The 21,871-nt window shown below is 35.9% G+C and overlaps 2 protein-coding genes across 4 annotated transcripts in view; one reads left to right on the forward strand and one right to left on the reverse strand.

Annotated features, from left to right (window-relative positions):
* Positions 1-7,597: 7,597 nt before the first annotated feature.
* LOC113508667 lies at positions 7,598-8,947 on the forward strand. The gene has a single exon (XM_026891749.1). It carries the CDS (start codon positions 7,598-7,600, stop codon positions 8,945-8,947), a length of 1,350 nt encoding a protein of 449 aa, XP_026747550.1.
* A 5,698-nt stretch (positions 8,948-14,645) lies between these two features.
* The window catches only part of LOC113508908 (nuclear pore complex protein Nup98-Nup96-like), a 56,384-nt gene continuing 49,158 nt past the window's right edge, over positions 14,646-21,871 (reverse strand). For all 3 annotated transcript variants that reach the window (XM_026892081.1, XM_026892078.1, XM_026892080.1), the window contains exons 40-47: positions 21,353-21,474; positions 20,573-20,701; positions 18,996-19,146; positions 17,938-18,040; positions 16,995-17,116; positions 16,289-16,398; positions 15,423-15,570; positions 14,646-14,963 (exon numbers count right to left, since the gene is read on the reverse strand). In XM_026892081.1, the coding sequence (XP_026747882.1) occupies positions 14,871-14,963; positions 15,423-15,570; positions 16,289-16,398; positions 16,995-17,116; positions 17,938-18,040; positions 18,996-19,146; positions 20,573-20,701; positions 21,353-21,474 (978 nt within the window). In that variant the 3' untranslated portion in view covers positions 14,646-14,870. The remainder of the gene's footprint in view (positions 14,964-15,422; positions 15,571-16,288; positions 16,399-16,994; positions 17,117-17,937; positions 18,041-18,995; positions 19,147-20,572; positions 20,702-21,352; positions 21,475-21,871) is intronic.

Below are 21,871 nucleotides of genomic sequence, written 5' to 3' on the forward strand. Positions count from 1 at the left end.
GTTGTAATACATTGCTCGGCCAACAGCTCTGCTATCAAAAGGGATGTCTAACAGCCAGCAATGGTATAGCAACTGGCGCAACAAACCTCATATGATTATCATAGCACGCAATGCTATTTCAGTTTTTAACCCCCAAGCAAAAAAAGGGGAAGTTCTGACATCCCTCTTTCACTTGTCTGTCTATCTGTCTGTGGAATTATAGCTCGAGAACGGTTTGAAAATCTATTTTGTTTTGTATTAAAGGTGAATTATGTGCGAGTGTTCTTAGATATGTTTAGTAAAGATTGGTTGAACCGTTAAGTTTGCGATAAATTGAAATATTGTCTAGATGCTTTGAGTTTGAATGTATAATTCTAACCTGTATTATCCCAACGTTGGGCGACCAAACGCAAAAGTTTATAAGTGTGTAAGATTTCATTGATATTTGGCACAAGATAGCTCATAACCTAGAAAATTTGCAAATATGCATACGTTCTTAAACATTTGTCAGATCGAAAACCATACTTATTCTTCTACTTCCCAATTATTATTACCCCACCTGTTATTCCAGTACATAGAGATAGTATTTTTCTGCACCATGGTGCGGTATTGACGTAAAACACACAACACCCCAAAAAAAACTAGGTCAAGTTAATATTTGTACACGCGTGGGATCGATTCCACGCAAAGACATAACGGTATTATTACGTAACTAGCAAGAACGATACGTTAGCAATTGTGTTGCGATTTCGTTGGCAAAATTGCTTTAATCACATATCTGAACTACCCAGCTAACGTTGTTTTGGAATAAAAATGAGATCTAAGGAATAAAAAAAATGGGTAGGAAAAAATAGATGTTGTCCCATAGACCTATCCAATATGCACATTATGCACACAAAATTTCATGAGAATTGGTCGAGCCATTTCGGAGGATTTTATATTCGAATTCTATATATTGGATATGTTTATTCTATTTTCAAAATCAAAATCAAAAAGGTTTATTTCAAATAGGCCTGCCTTCTTTTGACTGATTCTTCAGGCTCTTTCAAAACGTTTAATATGAATCAACTGCGCGATTTCAACATCTGTTCTTAGAGAGATAAACCAGCAAGAAAATTCATAAGTTTCTTTTTATCAGTATTCTTCTAGTGTAACAATTAAGATAAATATATATCATTTTTTAAATACTTAAAAAAAGGAAACAATCTTGGTGTGTATTTTTATCTAAAACACAGTTTAAATAAAATGCAACTAACTACCCAATGTAAACTACAAAAAAGATTTATTTTTCTAGCCCACTGTGTCCCACTACTGGGCAAAGGCCTCCCCCAAATCTTTCCACGATTCTCTCTGGCCTCTCTGGCCGTCATGGAACCAGCCCGCGCGGTAAGCTTTACAAAAAAGATTACCAAATCAAATATACAACTGAAATATATCAGTCGTTTATTTACTTAATATGTGTTTGCATAAGAGACACACCAAGATTGTTTATTTTTTTAAGTACCTACAGTAATGGTGTACTGATTTATGAAGTGAAAAAATCTATTTGGACCCAACCGGAGTCCTTAATCATGAGCTGAAGGAGCAGATCAGCTCATGATAAATAATAGAATATCATCATCATTATTTCAATAGAAAAAGAAAATGTGCAAAAATAATATAATTTTCGCATATTCGTTATCCTATTGATAACCACGGACCGGTTATAACCCTGGTTATCCTATAGATAACCAGCAGGAGGTTTTAATAGATTTTTTTAAGAAATAGAAACATTGCAATGTGGAGAGATCTGTAGATAATTTATAATGCAGTAAAACAAAACTAAAAAAACAAGTTCTCAGGACTTAAATTTGATGTGATAATAGTAACATTTGAAAAACCTAATTATACTAATAAATAAATAATATAACTGTCTCATTAAATAAAAGATAAAAGAACACCTTGACCAAAATTAAATAACTGAACGAAATACTATCTACTATAATAAATTAAAATGATAACAATTTATTACATAAAAATAAATACAAACTCTTCTGCTGTTATAATAAAATTCAATGATCATATTGAATTTCAGTGGCCTCATATCTTTAGAGAATGTCAACAAAATATGAAGATTCATTTAATCTAAACATAAATATGATAAGATTAAATTATGTTTTAGTAATAAAAACAAAGTTATAAAAAACGGTAAAAAAAATATGGCAGATACATTACCATAATGTTTTCAGCCTATTTTTATTTCTTGTAGTCAGGCAAAGGACAAAATTCAAACAGCTAAGAAGATTTACACAAATCATCACTTTTATAGGCAAAGGTAACATCATTATGCCAACAGCCATACTCTTTAATATTAAATGAGACAGTTCTAGTAAAAATAATAGTTTGTAACATCTAGCGTGGATTTCATAAATTATTTACCACACATACATTGTCTGTTTATAAATATGGTAATATCAGATACCAGTGAAATCATTACAATATTACTTTCATTGGTTTTCAATTGAGTTTTCTGAGAATTTATTGTTCATATAATAATAATGTGGAGTTCAATATATAATAAGTTTAGGAATTTCCTGTACTTTGTCATCATGAAAAAAAAAACGGATAGATGTGAAGGAACTGCACAAAGCCACAGATTAAAAAAATACGTGTAAAACAAAGTAAAGAATACTGCAGCAAGTACATACTTTGAGTCACTTATATTTATATTTTAGTCCACATATAATAAACAAACAAGGAATAATAATAATTAGTTACATCCTGAACCGTTATAGTGTCATCGAATAACACAAAATAAAAAAACAAGGAATTTTTTTAGGTTATAATGATTGGCATATATCATGAAAAATACAATAATATACGCGAAATATAAGGGAAATGAAAAAAGTAATGTGTTTAGTTACCTTAAAGTCTTGATTTTGTGCATGGCAGCGTGTTGCAGCCTAATTATTTTTTATTTAGTACGGGCATAAACTGACAGCCTGTGGTGACATGACAGACAAGATTTTTTTGACGTTTCTAACGTGACGAGATGTGGTTCGCCAGGGTGGTCTGGTAATTGGTTTTACCATTGTGCAAGGGTAAATTGTAAGAAGAATAAATCAGCTGGCACTTTTATTCCATTTTCATTAAGTTTGTCACCAAATTAAGAGAACTTTTTAACGCCCATGGACCTTCATTTCACAGTCTTGTAATGAAGTTTAATAATAGCAACCCATTGGCCGTGAAATACAGAGTGAAACACTTCATACATTTTACTTTTTCACCAATAAACTATAGTTTTTATGTAACTTAACTTAATTATCAGAGAAGTTTTTCATTTTTCAAAATCGCATACATTTGCAGTGATCCATACAAGAAGATCTGTATAGGCTTATTAGAGTATTTTAGTCGTATATGTTTAACAACTGAACAAAAGTCGTCTGCCATAACAAAATTATAGCTAGAATTCACCTTTCCCAATTACTGCGCAACTCCAACCAAATTATCCGAAAGTTACAAGCGTAAAAATAAAACCTCCCCACAAGCTTTTGCCTACACACCACAGATAATAACAGAATCACGTCACATTAAGCTACGTGTCTCAATATTTATAAGTTAGCAAAACAATAATCTTAATAACTCACGTCATAATTACCAAGATATTTATTCTGTCCGACCTTGTTAAACAAAGATGGCTTTATTTTCCATCATGACTCATTAATTAACACATGTTTTAATAATGGTAGCTAATTATTTCTGTATAATGCGGTATTTGTACGGCATAGTGACAGATTATTAAAAAAAAAGTAAACATTCTGATAATGACATGATACTTTCTTTGTTTATTTTAGGTTATAATGAAGCCGTACCGGCTTTAATGTCCATTATAATAGTTTCTATATTTATATCTCATAAACATTTAGCATAAAGCAATATCAAGCTTCTATTATCATAATTTGGTCTTTACATGTAAACAAAGTTGCTATTTTATATTTACGTAGGTTATAAGAAACAATTAAACAGGGGTAGATACCTTTTGCCTCACAGCAAGACAAAAGGCCTCACCGAATCCTTTAAAATTAATTTCAATTCAGTGAAGATATAATCATGTATTATGAATATGACGGTAGTCTTTATTAATTAATTGATTTAATTTAAAGCTCAAAATACCTTCATTTGTTATATTTTTAGCCGATATTGCAACAAACAAAAAATATATTGAAATTGAAAACATTTGTCGTTTTAATGTAAACTTGTAGGTATACCGTTTAAAATGATCTTCATTTTATTGACACTAAATTTTGTAATGTTACAGAGGTCATTACACATGCTAATTAATAAATAATAAGTCGTTAACATTATCAAAACAGATGTACATGTGTTAATATAACTAATTTATAATTTTATTTATACTTCTTCATGAATATTTTTTTGTGGCAGATTACCTCTATGCTGTTGGTCCATACTTTGTAATAGCATAAAAAAATAGGCACCGATAGGTACCAAGACACAATTTGGGTCGCTGAGCCAACAGAGTAAGTAAGGCACATTCAGAATGAACCGCTTGGTTACGCAATCTAAAAGGACCAAGTAGTTTTAAAGTACCCTATTGAATTTAAGAATTTTTGACATCTATACTTCCATACTATACTAATATATAAAGCTGAAGAGTTTGTTTGTTTGAACGCGCTAATCTCAGGAACTACTGGTCCAAATTGAAAAATTCTTTTTGTGTTGATTAGGCTATAGACCATCACGCTGCGACTAATAGGAGCGAAGATACAATTGAAAATATGGAAAAAAACAGGGCAGGTATAGATCATAACTTATATCTTCTACCCACGGGGACGAAGTCGCGGGCAACAGCTAGTAAAGAATACGATTCTAATGATAAAAATCGGTTTTAGTGTACGCGTACCGTTAAGCCAGCAATCCGATTTGGGTTGCAGATGAAATCAAATGAGGAGAGAGTTCCTCATTGCCTTTTGGTAAACTTTTATTACTTGTCAAAAAGGTCTTTTTAGAACGGACAATGTACAAATGACAGATAAATACATAGATTTGTTTCCTACTTAATTATTTATTTGTTGTTGATTATATTATTTAATCTTGTTATTTCCTTATTGAATTACTATAATCATTGTTTTAACTTATCTCTCTCCTAATTTAAACACTTATTTAACAAAACGAGCGTATTTGTCCTGGGATCCATATGCAAATTATAGAAAATAAAATTAGGAAACTACACAAGTAAACGATATAGTGCCAGAGCCCTAAGTGGAAAATAGTTAATTTTCCTCGATAAAAAAGAACCGATGAATATTAGGTAAACATTGTTAATGTTACAACTAGCAAGGAAATCCATTTATAAACAGATATTTTTAACGGAATTTTAATAATGATAACGTTGTTACATAATAGAGATTACTTATTAAATAAGTAGATAAATATAAATGTAATTGACTTCCTATGTGTAATTAAAAAGTGACTATTAATAGCCAACTACTATTCTCATAGCATTTTATGACAATAGGTTTTTTTTTCTGATGGGAAATCATGAAATGAATCTTCCCGCTTTGATTTGAGCGAAAGGGAGTGTATACGGTTTTGCGGGGCATATAATTTAGTAATGTAATGTAATGTGAGAGAATTAAAGACTTTGAATTGAATTGAATTGAAACGTTTACAGAATAAAACCCTACTGTGTTCCTTTCTTCACCGGTCGCCCTTTATGTTGAGAGGCCGTATTAAGTTTAGAAATATCCCGCTGGGCTAGCATTATTCACCAACTGCTATCTGTCATTAATTTATAACTACACTATTCTGCACCATGAATTTTGCATACAGAATATTTTTAAGCATTAAGTATATCATTATATTCCACCTTATATCCTATTGCAAAGCATACCTATATTTGCAAAAGACTTCATATGAATAAAATATGAAGTAAATGAAATTTAATTCACTGAAATAATTAAAGTAATACGGGGCATTCAATTAGTGCAGTCATCAACATAAATAAGATTCTCGTAGTTATTAATTGGTAAAACCACAGACCTAGTATATTAGCGATTATACCTATACATAATTTATTAATGACTAAAAGTTATATATTTCGCCTACCTATTTTTAACAAATCGACTAAAATACATTCCTAAACTAATTGCCTAACCTAAATCGTAATGGACATCGCTATACTGTCAGCCTGACAATGTTTCCAATTTCCATCCCTACGTATTTTGATTCGCGTACATCTTGCTACGGAAACATTAATTAAATTTGTTTTTAATGAAATATGTATTGAAAATCCGCAATTATGTCTGTGATAGACCAAGAAGGGGAAGCAGAGGTGCTAGATGAAGAGTTTTTGAACTTCAGCGGTGATGGGGACAATACATGCACGATTTGTCGCGCTGAATTCCTTGATGCTGAAGATTTGAACATTCATATGTCACAAATTCACAAAACTACTGACAATAACGAAAATACTATTCTTCCGACAGGTAAAAGCTGTCAGTTTTGTTCAAAAACATATACGGATCTGATAAATTACGCGGAGCATTTCAGAGATGAACATTTACTCAACATTAAGTATTGTGACTTCTGTTTTCGTGCATTTAAAGACTCCGATGACCATAGAAGTCATGAAAAAAGGCATAGAAGTGCTGTTAATAAGTCGTCCTTCAACTGCGCTCACTGTAAAGCCAAATTTGGTAATACATCGGACTTGAAAAGACATGATTTTGAGCACCATGCTAATGATACCAATGTTTCCGATGGTATACCCATTCATGAGGTCCTACCCTTCTTAAGTGCAGTCTTAAATATGAAAGCAACTAAGTTTATAAAGTTCCTGTCCATGAAACATGCTTTGTATGCCTGTGTTGGCTGCGAATTTGTTTCTAAAGATGTAAAAGAGTTTCTCGAACATTCGAAGAATGAAGATTGTACATCATATGTGTGTAGTAAGTGTGCTGTAGTGTATAAAAAGAAGTTTAACATCGTACGGCATATGATCAAAGACTGTAACGGAGTCCAAGGATCTGGAAAGACCGTAGTGTGCCCGGAATGTAATTTGGTCTTCAAAAAGTATTTATTTGCGAAACACAAGAAGAATTGTAAAGTTATAAAATGTTATACTTGTGGTATATACTTCAAGACGATGTACGAATTGTCTGAGCATCAATCGAGTGAGCATCCGCTTTCAATTGAGTTGAAAACTTGCAAATATTGTCAGAAACAATGTGTTGGTAGCATAGCTTTACAAAAACATGTAATTAGATCACACAAAGGAAAACTGCATTTGTATAAGTACCAATGTGTAACCTGTAAAAGCATTTACAAACATCCGCAGAACCTATTCGGACATTATTTCAGCAATCACAAAGATTTAGATCCGTATACATGCAAAATATGCGACAAGAAATTTCATATACGAAAGAAGTTTACGGTACACATAAAACTTGTCCACAAATGCATTGGTTTCGTTGAATTTGATAAGAATTATCATGTGTTCTTTACGGAGAAGAAGTCTGCGAACCCATTTGTACCGAAGAGCTTGTATTCTGCAGAAGAAATAAATAATATGAGCGTGGATTCTAATAAATCAAAAAATGTAGGTATGTATCAATCAGAAATGAGTATTACTGAAACCGAAGGCAACGTAACGGAGGTCGAAAAGAAACGTAAACAACGAGTAAAACGTAAACCGAAACCGAAACCGAAACCAGCGAAGAAGAAAGAAGAATTGGTCAATCTAGAAGATTCGTCAGACGATGAACCACTCATAGCGATACAGAGAAGATATCTAAAAGAAACACAGAAAGTTTTTCCAACGGAAATCAATAAAAAAGAAATGACAAACGTCAATAAAAAGCGTTTTACTTGCAATATATGTAATAAATATTGCTATACGTATCAGAATTATAACCATCATATCAGCCTCCACTCCGCTAAAGATTACAAGAAATGCATAAAATGTTCCAAAGTTTTCAAAAGCAAAGAACAATTGACTCAGCATATAAATAATGATCATTCAACATCAAAACTCACCGAGACTTTGAAAAACTTGCTTGAAAAGAGGAAAAAAGGTCAGAAATTAACCGATGACCTGCCCATGTCAGAAAGATTTAGACGGACAATCAAAAAAGCTGACAGTGTCCCATCAGACTCATTTGCAACAATATCAACGGTAGATACAGGATTATCGGTCAAAAATTTCCTTGAAAACTTTACACCGGAACCAGTTTCAAAAGCCGTTCCAGAGATAGATCATACGGTCTCTTTGAAAGAAGTTGTGGGACCAATAAGAGAACCGGCAATAAAAATGACTCGTTTTGAACCGAAACCGATGCCTCAGTCAACCAAACTGCAAATGCCTACTCGCTTCAAAGAATGTTTTTTAGAAAGAGCTTCAGCTATCATCAAAGTAGTCCAGACACCGGTAACTTACGATGAAGTTACACAGACTGATGATTATGATTACACAGAGGCTGTTGAAGAACAGCAAGAGAAGAATGAAGCTATTCCAGAAGTCGCTGAAGAGATTATGCTGGAAGGATCTGAGGATACTTCCAAACTAGCACAGATTCCTCACAGAATTGTCATACCCAATCTTCCAATTGAATTCAAGGATATAAGAATAGCGCATCTCTTGCCACAAGCTCCCTACTACAAGATTGTTAAAGTCAATGATGTTTTACAAATACAAGGTGAAGAACATTCTGAACCGGAGGCACCTCAACCGAAATCTGGTACTATCAATCTACCAGATGGCACGAAATTCGTTAATACAAACCCCTTAGCACATTTGCTGGGTGAAATGAGTGTGGAGAAAGTTCTTGAGCCGATCAAGAATAAGTATTATAAGCCGAAACCGAAGAATTTTCAAGGTATGTTGGCTGAGGCTTTGTCGAATCTTGATAAACCGCCGGTTAGACGGAGACGAAGGAAACTTAAACCTGATGTTAGCTTGAATTTGAATTAATATGGTTAAGTAGACCTACGGTTATCCGGGGCTAATCCGTCACCCCCTGTAAAGCTATGTGCCTAATACTGTTTAATATTTGACCAATCTAAATAGGGTCTTAGACAAATCTGTCTAGTCCGTTAGACAGATATCCAAAAAATATTGGACACGTATTGTGTATTTTATCTCGTAAACGAAAAATGGAGGCCATACAGCGATTTAAAATCTCGTGTGTCGTCACTTACCAGTACGCCTTTTTAAGAGCTTTTTGCCTTGTCTTTATGTGAAGAAATTAAAAATACGTATTCAATCATTTTTGGAAAGTGGCTGACGGACTAAACCGATTATTAGATTAAGACCCGATTTTTCAATCGCCCGATAACTTTTATCTGAGGAGTAAATATGGCCATGTGACATATTTTCTATACAAAAGCTGTCAAAACGTCAAACTTATTCATCAGATTTAAGTTATCTGGCGATAGAAAAATCGGCCCTTAGTCAAATATCCTATTACTGCAGGTAATAGGTCCCAGTTGTACGCGGTACTATTAACATTTTAGATAATCGTACTAGAGAGTATTAAAAAAAAAACATCTTGAGTATAATAAAATCCTGATTACAGGACGGCTATAATTCAAATTCGATAGGCCGACATAGCCTTGTAAAAAGTTTGTCGGATAACCGCGGGTCTATTATACTTAAAAATGGATTTTAAAACTGTTGGCTTAAGTTTGTAAATGTTAAAACAAGAAATTAAGTACTCGCACTTTCTTGAGACCATGAAGTTTTAGATAGAAATATAGGTAGGGCATCTCGTATAAGCTCAATCACGATCACGAATCCACGATCCGCGATCAAAATCCATGATCGTGTAATTTTATATAAAACTCAATATTAAAACAACCTATGACAATTACTCGCATGACAAATCTTTAGCTTATTTGCAAAGACAGATGTAGTAATGAATACTCTCACTTGACAATCAGATTTTCATATCCCATTTTCCTAGCATCAAATTTCTCAACAAGCGAAGCTAAGAACCCTCTGATTAAGTCATCAATATTAAATTTCAGTTAACTTTCAACCCCCACTACTTTTAATTTTTTTAAACGTAGTGGTTTCTTAGTTTTACGCGAATGTTAGACATTGAAATGAACATTAAAAAAATGAAACTACTTTTACGGATTTTATCGCGGTTTAATTTTTGATTTTAGTTCCCGACGTTTCGACACCTTTGCACATCACGACACAGTGAGCTAATACTGCGTAGGTCGGACTACAAGTAATTAATTAAAATATGAAGGTAGAACGAGCAACATCTTCTGTCAAGACGAACACCATCTCAGTCTGCCCGTGCCCATGATACCTGCAAAGGTGTCGAAACGTCGGGAACTAAAATCAAAAATTAAACCGCGATAAAATCCGTAAAAGTAGTTTCATTTTTTTAATGTCTCAAACAAGAACATAATTCACCTTTTAATATAAAAATAACTCTATTAAAATCTCTTAATTCGTTTGGAACTTACACAACTCTTTTTGCGCCGGGGCTTAATAGTAAAATATATTTAGTCCTTCAAATAAATAATGAAAATTAATAGATCTGAAAAATCTAAATACCCACGTTTTTAAATGTCACTCCTTTCAAATTCTATCAAAATCGGTCCACTCGTTTTTTTAGTTGTAAATTGCTTTGTCATTGGGTTTGAAGCTGCGTTGAAAATTTCAGCCTGCTAGCTTATCGGGAAGTGCCTCAAAATTGAGTTGCAATAATCCAACCGGAACGACAAACAAACAAGAAAAGTGAGTGTATAAAAACACATTGGTCTGGGCCCCAATTCTGCTATTTACAATGGCCGATGAGTGAATGAAATTTAGCTTAAAATGTCAATTTTCGTATTCTCTTAACAATTTTTCTACACAATAATTGGAAATTCTGTACGGGACGGTACACTCATGGTCAATACAATTAACTACCAATTATTGAATTGGTAAAATGCTTAAGAGAATAGGAATAATTTCAAATTTAATCCAATTGCCATTCATTCATCGGCCATTGTACACAGCAGGATCGAAGCCCTGGGCTATTGCACCATAACTTTCACAGTTTTACGTTAACATTGTTGAATATAAATGTATTGTAATGAAATTATTATTACTTATGTTTAAAAGTAGTTAGTGTTTAGTTATTAACAATTATATTAGACTGTATATATTAAATAAATTGTTTTAATGTTATGTGGGTAGTTTTAATTTCTTCTTCCCTATATTTTGATAAAATCAGAGAAGTATTTAGAAAGATTTTTTTTATAGCTAATTTGTCTAAGCCTTAACAATCAAACAATAAAGTTAGATCTCCCATTAATCTATGCCCGCAACGTCGATCTTAATTTTTAGCTGAAACACATTTCCTGTGACACCAAGTATCTAGCTATCACGGATCATGAGATGCAGGCCTAGCGAATGACGGACTGACAGACAACCGCGCCTCAGGCAAAGAGTTCATTTTTAACTTTAGGATACGGAATCCTTAATAAACTTTGTCATCATCAGCCCATATTCGTCCACTGCTGGGCTCCAATTCATCGACCATTGTAAAATAGCAGAATTGGGGCCCTGGACATATGTCTCTCCAATTGCACGCCATCGAGATCTATCTTCGGCTGCTCGCATCCAGCTCCTGCCAGCATCCATAAACTTTATGAATCACTTCAATTCTGTGCTGGTATAAATTTACTAGTGCGGGAGGAGTGGAAAGAAGACAACATACGACATAGCGTTTATCGGCATCTCGCTTTATCCTAACGGATTTGCTAATATCGTCATCGGCCTAGCCTTTTCCCAACTATGTTGGGGCCGGCTTCCAGTCTAACCGGTTTCAGCTAAGTACCAGTGTTTTACAAGGAGCGACTGCCAATCTGACCTCCTCAACCCAGTTACCTGGGCGACACCTGATAACAACCTGGATTTGCTAATAGTAATAACACAACAATATATTTCAAAATATTCTTTATTAAATTCAAAACTGTTTACTTAATGTCTTATATTATTAACAATAGTTGGTTTTCTGAGTTCAAATGAGACTACCATGTCAATATACCTTTTGACACAATCATGAATTCCACAACTATCACACAACGCCATCTAGTTTCAAACTAAGCAAAGCTCGTATTATGAGTACTGGACGACTGATAAACATACATATTTTAGATAAATTACATCCAGAAACACAATAAGTGATCGTGCTCATCCCAAAAATCTATGTCTTGGATGGGATTTGAACCTAAGACCTCCGGTATAGCAGTCAGAACCACTAACTACTAGACCAACAGGCATGATTACAAAATAAACTATAACTGGCTTGGCGCATAGTAAGGCCAATGGGACGAGCTAAAAAACGTAAACCAGCGGACCGTTACTGAGTTACATTGCGATAGCGAGGGATTATTATCCATTTATTCGTTAATTTTTGTCAAAATTCGAACTTTATAATAGTTTATTCAAATAAAAATGTTATGAACCCCTGAAAATGTGTTTACATTCTTTATCTCATCACGTTGGCCTTACTATAGACAGTTTATAACTTTAGAATAGAAAACTACAAAATGTATGTGAATGACATTCCTCTTCGACAAGTGACGTGACTTTGACTTGTCAATTCAATACGCCCTGAGCAATATACCGTAAAACGGGGTCAATAGAAAATTGTGTTTTTTCCAGGGTGACGCGAGCGTTTGCTTATATAAAAAAACGTAGACACAAATTATTTTATGAAATACTTGAGAATCCCTACTAATATAAATGCGAAAATAACTCTGTCTGTCTGTTACGCGTTACGTTTACAGATATAGAGGTGACCTTGAGAAAGACCATAGGATAGTTTTTATCCCGGACTTTTGAAGAGTTCTGTTGGAAACGCGATATAACCGACCTCGACGCGGGCGAAGCCGCGGGCGAAGAGCTAGTTCTCTTATAATCATTATATTTTATCTTGTTAAAACATCCAAATTTCTTTAAAAACTTTGTTCCTATCCACCCTAAAAATACCTCTATTCACCCTGTTTTACTATACGTATATATTAACTACAAGCAAAGTATTCAAGTTGTGTATTCATGATTAGAAGTCAAAAGGTTTAAATTAACTAGGATACAAAAAAATAAAAATAAATATATTGACTAGTTATCTCGTTTCAACTCTTACAGTATACAAAAATGGCTGCTTTTAATTATATTTCTAACCTCAAAACTTAATTTTTCATTTGACATAACAATGTGTTATTATAATATCGATTTATAATTGTTTTTGAACGGTTTACTCACGCGTTTTGATCATCCGTGAGTAATATGGGTCGATAAAGGTCTCGGGTCGAGTCTGGATGAGGCTGGCACAGGACCGGAGAAATTGGCACGAGAAAGGGGAGGCCCAGCAATGGGAGGACAAAGGCTGTGGATGATGATGACTGACCTATCGTGATCGCCAACATGGGATATTTACATACAGGTGTTAGAAGGTATTTTTTGTGCGCTCATCATGATTAAGGACTCCGGTAGGGTATGAAACTAGTCACGCAATCCCGATAAATACCGAGTAAACCATTCATAAACAACTATAACAATATTTTCACACCACAAAAGCCGTATTTGTAATACGTTCACAGTTTAAAAAAGCAATTTAATTAATATCTAATCAGTATTTCATCAAAAGCAACCACCTTTACAATGGCCGAACGGCATTTCATACATAACATTTACAGAGGAATCATTTTAAATGATTTTAACATTACAATTTCGGTTCATTGGCAACAGGCTCTACAAGAAATTTCTCTAAACTAGAGACACTGGATCTTAATTATTTGAAATACAAAATTTGGAGTCAATTTTTTTCAAATTTATGTTTGACTAGCGGTCGCCCGCAGCTTTGCCCTCGTGATACATTTTAATTTTAATCGTATTTGTTTTGAAATCGACTAAAACGAACCCTATTTTACTTTTAATAACTCTAAGGTCCGATTTTTCAATCGTCAGATAACTTTTGTCTGACTAATAAATATGGCCGTTTGACATATTTTCTATACAAAATCTGTCAAAACGTCAAACATTTTCGTCGAATAAAAGTTATCTGGCGATTGAAAAATCGGCCTTAAGAAGTACAAAGATTTCATATTTCATTTGTCTCTTTGAAAGAAAAACTGATTGATTTTGACACGTCTTATTATTACTAATTTTAATTTAACTCCACAATTAACTTAATATACACCGTTTATAATTATTTGGAAAGTCACCTTCAAATTCTAAAATGTGGATCAATCATGAAATCGTATCATCTGATCACGCCTGTGTTTTGATGCGCGCACGCATCTCACGGGACTTGTCAGATGAATCATTAATATTGGATAATAGTGCAAAGTTCAGCCACCAGGGTGCAACACTAGCACATACAGTTAACAACCACGGATCAACAGATTCGCGAAGCAATTTCTTTAGATCATCAACTTTTAAATGGCCGTAAGATTTTATTATATATAGTTTAAAACAAAGATGACTGCACGGATAGCCGAGTGGTTGAGGTCTCCACGCCAGACCAAACACGACGTGTTAGTTCGAACCCGCGTAGGACAAGCATTTGTGTGATCCACGAATGCTTGTCCTGAGTCTGGGTGTCTTGTGCATGCGACTTGAATGTTTGTGAAACTCCCCGCGACATAAGGATTAAAAATGAAAAACGATAATGAAAATGAAATTGATATATCTACATATAATATTGAATACCCAGTAGTTATATTTAAATAATTCGGTACGACAAGTCATTGAGCTTGTGTAAAATAGCGGTTTGTTTACTGTATAAGGCTTTTATGGGCTTTGTCTAATATCCCTTATTTTCACATTGATCAGAGTTATAGAAAGTGATGGTATAGTCTATCACCGTGTTATCATCATCTAGTGATTAGCTGGCGGCGGCTCGTTGTGGGGCTGGTGGTGAGTTTGGTGATGAGATACTGCAAGACTCGGCCGCTCGCTCTGCTAGTAGTGAACTTATCTGCAAAGAAAGGTTTTATATTACTTTCATTTTGACAAACTCTGTGGTCGAATGGCGTGAGCACCGGTTTCAAGGAGTCGCTAGCTCTGAGGTCCCGTCAATGTAAAAAATCATATTTCTACGTTGTCTCGGGTCTGGGTGTTTGTGGTACCTTCGTTGTATCTGAATTCCAAAACACAAGTGCTTCAGCAACTTACTTTGGGTTCAGAACAATGTACGTGATGTTGTCCGCATTTATTCATTTATTTATTTATTTAATACGGAAGACTTACAGCTAAACACATTTAGATTGGACACAGTCAAGTTAACAAGAAGCCAATTACAGGTCTTCACTTGTAGAAATAATGAGTCATTTTATCCTTTAATAAGCTAATTCCTTCTACATTTAAAGCTGACTCCTAGTGTCTCGGGCCGGGGCGTCGCCTGCAGGGGGTGAGGGGGTGCTAGTGTGTGACTGACCGAGGAGTGCGCGGCGTGCGTGGTGCCGGGCGGCAGGCGCAGCGCCCTCAGCAGCGCGGCGAGGCGGGCGCCGGCCTCTCCGGCCGCCAGCGTGCACTGTACTAGTCGCGCGCCCATCTCCGCGCGGGCGAAGCGCCCGGCTGCGCTCCTGCGGGGAAATAACCATGTCAATATCTATGTCTTTTAAACTCTTCGTTAAGAAATTTAATCCCTGTGAAACGGGAGGCTCTTAAATATTCAAGTCACATGCACTAAAACGTCCAGACTCAGACTAAGAATATTCATACGTTGATCACACAAATGCTTGTCCTACTCTGGATCGGACCCGCGCCACGTCGCACAAGGTCAATTTGCCCTGGTGTTCTTGTTAACGATCGATACAAAACGAAAACGATCAATATCCTAACCCTAACTTCAGCGAAGGTTTAAACGATAATAAAATATGCAAAAAAAATGTATCTTTGTCTGCATTGTTATCATCGACTGTTAGGCGGTACGTACCAAGACCGTACATACGTACTAATGCACACCAAGATTGTTTACCTTTAGTTAACTACCTAAACAAATTGATAATAGTAAGTATAATCTATACTAATATATAAAGCTTAAGAGTTTGTTTATTTGTTTGAACGCGCTAATCTCAGGAACTACTGGTCCAAATTGCAAAAATATTTTTGTGTTGAATAGACCATTCATCGAGGAAGGCTTTAGGCTATAAACCATCACGCTGCGACTAATAGGAGCGAATATACAATGCAAAATGTGAAGAAAACAGGGCAGGTGTAAATCATAACTTATATCTTCTACCCACGGGGACGAAGTCGCGGGCAACAGCTAGTCTTGAATATACATATAAGAGTGCTTACTTAGGTTGTAAGGCCCCCAGGGCCCTAGCGGCGGCGGCGACCCGCGGCCGCAGCGCCTCCAGGCGCGCCGCCACGCCCGCCGCGTCTGAACACGACGCTAGGCCCAGGATCTAGGGGGGAAAAGTACAAACAGACGTTATAAGTCATATTTTGGTACTAGATCAGTAAATATTCGAAATTATATGTATTTACTTGACTTTAGAAAAGGAAGCGATTGCTGAGTTTTTGAAGCTCAAAAAATACATGTACGTATAAAGAAAAATATTGCTTCAAATTTCTTATGTTTTTTAAAGGGTAAGTTACTCTTTGGCTTGCGGAAGGCTTTCTTCAAACAATAGATTATGTAGTATGCAAAAATAAACGATTAGTTTTTGAACAAAGTGCATGTTTTTAAAGAAAACGCTTAAGCTTCGAGTAATCTGATATTAAAAAAACCAGTCAAGTGAAAGTGGGACTCGCGACACTGAGGGTTCCGTATTCAACAAGAAATAACAATTTTAATAACAACATTTTGTACCGAAAGATTTTCATGACTATTTCTATGCATGCACGCATGTTCACATTAACTTCTAGATCTCGGAATGTATATAAAAGTGACTATTAAACAACAAAGCTATCTCTTACCACATATATTATTTATGCAATACAAATAATAAATAAATTCTCCACCTAAATAACAAAACATCGTATATAACTAGTGTCGTACCTCATCACAGACGTGTAGATAGTGATGTAACGCCTGTCCGCCGCTCTCCCAGCCGCTGACCTCGTGTCTTTGGGCGGCTTCGTTCATACGCTCGAGTAAGGGCGCTATGCTTTGTAGATCATCTGGGGAAATGATTAAATATATATAACGTGTCAAATTTTTATTTAAAATAAGGAGTAGAGTCTGTTTGTATGGCAATTTGTGGATATGTTTTTGTATAATTTTGAAGCTTTTTTTTTGCCTATTTAATTTACCACTGAAGGGCAAAGATCCCTATTCAATTCTTTCACTCTACCGGTCTATGACTTTTTCCGACAATTTATTTGTAGCATGCATCTATTTATTACAGACAAAGGACCCGGACAGACTTCCGTAATAATTATTTTGAGCACAGACTATTGAAAAAGCCTATAGCGCTCTAAGCTATTTATTCCTTGTGTCGTGCTAGTTTCACACATATTCAAGTCACATGCACAAGACAGGCATCTTAAATTAACAGATATTAACGGATAGGCGATGTTGTTTCTTTTCTGCTGAAGCGGTGAAGGGTGGGTGAAACTGGGTGCTGTCCAATGTAATCTGAACTTCAAAAAGTGATACTTAGTTGCCTAATTTTAATAAATTACTTTTGATTTTGATAAATGATTAATGCGGACAACATCACATACATTGTTCTGAACCCAAAGTAAGTTGCTAAGCACTCGTGTTATGGAGTTCAGATACAACGAAGGTACCACAAACACCCAGACCCGAGACAATGTAGAAATGTGTTTTTTTACATTGACCCGACCGGGGATTGAACCCGGGACCTCAGAGCTAGCGACACCTTGAAACCGGTGCGTACGCCACTCGACCACGGAGGACATCATTTTGGTTGTTAAAGGCTTCGCTCTAATAATGAATCAGTTTCACGATAGTTATTATGAGAATACTACATGCTTACCGGCTAACACAGCTCTGGGCATGAGGTCATCCAGCAGTACGCGGTGTGCCGCGTTGTAGTGTCCCGCGCCAACCAAGTAAGAAGCTTCTAGGGCCGGCTGGTGCTACGGACAAACATTTATTGTTAATAATTATTATAAACAACATTTATTTATTGATTAACATTAGCTGACAAGCTTTTTGCAATTATTTATTTATTTCAACTTTCAAGTACAATTATTGTGGTACACAACGAGGACTTAATGCCGCGATTCATTATCTACCAGTCAACCTTTGGGTAGAAAAACAGAATAGGTACAACAATTATTCCATTCATCTTATAGGTACATTTCTCGTGTTATGGTGTACAAATATTTTTGTTAAATTCCACGCAAAGTCTTGGTTATAGCTAGCTTAAATATAATAACAGTATTTCACAACGCCATCTAGTCTCAAACTAAGCAACGCTTGTATTATGAGTACTAGACAACTGATAAACATCTTAATATATATAAATCTCGTGTCACAATGTTTGTCCTCAATGGACTCCTAAACCACTTAACCGATTATAATAAAATTCGCACACCATGTGCAGTTCGATCCAACTTGAGAGATAGGATAGTTTAAATCTCTAGGTATAGTCGCAATTTCTTCTAACCACGCGGACGAAGTCGCGGGCAACAGCTAGTACTTATATATTTCTAAATACATACATAATTTAGATAAGTTATAACCAGACACAGAACAAATGATCGTGCTTATCACACAAACATTTGTCCTAGCTTGGAATCAAGGCGACGACTGCCGGTGTAGCAGTCAGGGTCACTAACCACTAGACCAACAGGCCCGTCATACCGTATACCAACAAAATTTATTTATACACTAACAACAACCAGTCTAACTAAGGGGTATCGTGTTGCCCAGGTAACTGGGTTGAGGAGGTCAGATAGGCAGTCGCTCCTTGTAAAACACTGGTACTCAGCTGAAACCAGTTTAACTGGTTATAAAAAATATATTTTTTACAAATCTGTGTGACGGACTAAACAGTACTTTCTTGTAGCATCACCCTATTTTCCTTACCTCATACTTGGCCCGATGAGCCTGCGCCAGCAGCAGCCAGTTCTCCGGGACCCTCAGTCTTCTAATCAGTTCTAGTCTAGACTTCAAATCTGGCGTGTCAGCTTTGGCTGGCGCGTGACGAGATAGCACGTCGCGGATGAGGTGGCCTCGACTGTTACAGTAATGAAAAATATGTTTTGAAATTGGATTTATTAGCACATTTATCGTCTCTTTGCTATCAATACTGTTTGTACATATTTCAATGCCTTAAAACGAAGCGGTTTCGTCCGCATCTATTTTAAAAAACTCCTGCATTTAAGAAATTAATTCTTGTATCGCGGAGGGTTTCACAAACATTCAAGTCACATGCACAAGACACACAGACTCAGGACAAGCATTCGTGGATCACACAAATGCTTGTCCTACGCGATGACCAAACAATGGATATCGAACCAAAACGTCGCTTACTCTGTTCAGCACGGTTGCTTATACCATACGATTTGTGCAGTCAAAAAGATTAGCTTCAAATAAACGCGTGTTAAGTTAGGTGACAGAAATGGGATATAGTCGCAATTTCGGGGCCCAAGGGTTCATCATCACGTCTTAAAGTAATAGGGATGATGCCAATTTTTTTTGCAGTGTCCGTCTTTTAGTTTTTTGTATAATAATGGATACGTATTTTTTAAAACATAAATTGACCAAATTACAGTGAATGTAACTTACGCGTGACGTTACGATTGAGAATAAATTTTACCATATCGTTACGTCACAAGCTCCCTCTCCTAAACTTTTAAGCAGTTAATCTTTGTCAATTCTAGTTTTTCTGAAAAAGGAAAAAATACGTGTCTCATACTTTTCAATTATTTAACTGAGAGACTAATATTTTTTTTTCTTTTTATACCCAGTCACCATCCCTATTATTGCAGTCGTGGAAGCGAGACAGAGCAATATACGTCGTAAAGTGCTATTCTTGTCGTAGGATCCTGAACGAGTACTATTTGCAACGAATGGGTTGATATTTTAACAAAAGCTTATTGTGTATTGCTTAAAAGTGCTATCATGTGTATATTTTATAATTTGTAGACCCTTTGTCTCCTTTTACGTGTTGTTTTTTATTTATTTTCGTATTTAAAACATTTAGCAAATTGTTATGTTGACTTATTTGATTAAATAAAATACAAAATCTGTCTTCTGCAACTGCATACACTTGAACACTATAACAGGCATATAAGTGAATCATATGTAAGGTAAGGCTAACGAGACAAGATAAAAACGTAAACAAGCGGACCGTTACTGAGTTACATTGCGATAGCGAGGGATTATTATCCCTGTCCTTATCACTCGTACGCGCTGTTATGGCGTGAGTTGGTCGATGACAGCTGTCGTTGTTTCGTGGTACAAGAAAGCAGTCAGTACGGCAGTTGTCAACATTTGGTCCGCCATGTTGTGAACAAGTTCATTCCTTAATTTTTGACAAAATTCGAACTTTATAATAGTTTATTCGAATAAAAATGTTATGAACCCCTGAAAATGTGTTTACATTCTTTATCTCGTCTGGTTGGCCTTACTATATGATAAGTAAGTGTCAGTCCACTCACGCTTGGCTATCGGGATGGTATGCCAACACGAGTACGGCGAGATGCCAGTCCCCGGCGGCCTGCAGCTGGTGGGCGGCGCCCAGCACTGCCTCCGCGCAGGGCCGCCCTAGCCACGCGCCCAGCAGGAAACTGCGGGCATGGGATATGATATAGTAGCTGTTAGAGTGAACCTAGGTGTTGGTTATAGATGAGAAATACTTATGTGAACTAATCCGAGGTGTTAGAAATTGTAATAAGAAATTTTATCAAATCGGTCAAGCCATTTGTGCGTGACAAACATACATACACTTGCATAATTTGTGACTGTTCGGGATTATACTAGAAGCCGCAACGTGACCAATCGAACTTAGAATCAAGTTTTAATGTAAATTGTAAAAATATTGACCCAAGACTGGATAGATGGCTCTGGGATCGATATAGATCGCGTATATTAGTATATTATGGTCTTTAAATATAAACTCTATACAGGGTGTCCCAAAACTCAACCATAATCTGAGACCGGATGAAAGGCCAAGTGGTAACAGATCAGGGGGAAAAAAAAGTCCATATCACTCTGTTCAGCGATAAGAGACACCCTGTATAGTCGCAAATAATAGTATTATTGCAGTGACCGAGTAGGGGTAAGCCTTATTCCTGAACCGATTCTGAAAAACCCACGTTATTTGCGAGTAAGTATGTATGTGCGAAGTTGTATATTAAACACAGATTGACAGACAAAACTAGGGTGTCGAATCTCTCCAAAGTATTGAACATTAGCCCAGCAGTAAGCTCTAAACTCACCACAGACTGTAATCCATGGGGTCTGGCGTGTACGCCGCCGGCCGCAACTTCGGGCGCGTGTTGAACGCGCGCGCTCTCAGTAACTCGTAACGCAAGTCCAACACGCGGCGTTTTTGGCCGTTCTGTAACAATATGTGAGTATGTTTCTTAGATATCTAGTACTTCTTATAGAAGATTTGATTAGTTTGAGACTAGATGGTTAATATTAAACAAAAAATATAAAATACATGTCACAAATTGTAACCGAAACACTTCAAACCATGTACAACTAGGACTTGATGTAAGTTGCTCAAGATAAACCCATGTTAATCGCGACCTCGGTACGAGATGCATAACCTAGACTTATATTTATCATGATCTTACAATTAGAATTGCTTCACCACGACTTATCCAGAACCGAGAGACCCACTCAATTCGCAAGTTCGACAAGAATATCTTAATTTGCATCATCGATCCTAATACTAACTAACTAACTAAGCGAAAGTTGCATAATTGTGAACAATCCATATTGTCTCTCAG

Source organism: Trichoplusia ni, chromosome 3, assembly GCF_003590095.1.
Source record: "Trichoplusia ni isolate ovarian cell line Hi5 chromosome 3, tn1, whole genome shotgun sequence".
NCBI lineage: Eukaryota > Metazoa > Arthropoda > Insecta > Lepidoptera > Noctuidae > Trichoplusia > Trichoplusia ni.

Excerpts from the sequence above, each read along its gene's own strand:
- LOC113508667 (XM_026891749.1), top strand. The coding sequence starts at position 7,598 with ATGAGTATTACTGAAACCGAAGGCAACGTAACGGAGGTCGAAAAGAAA.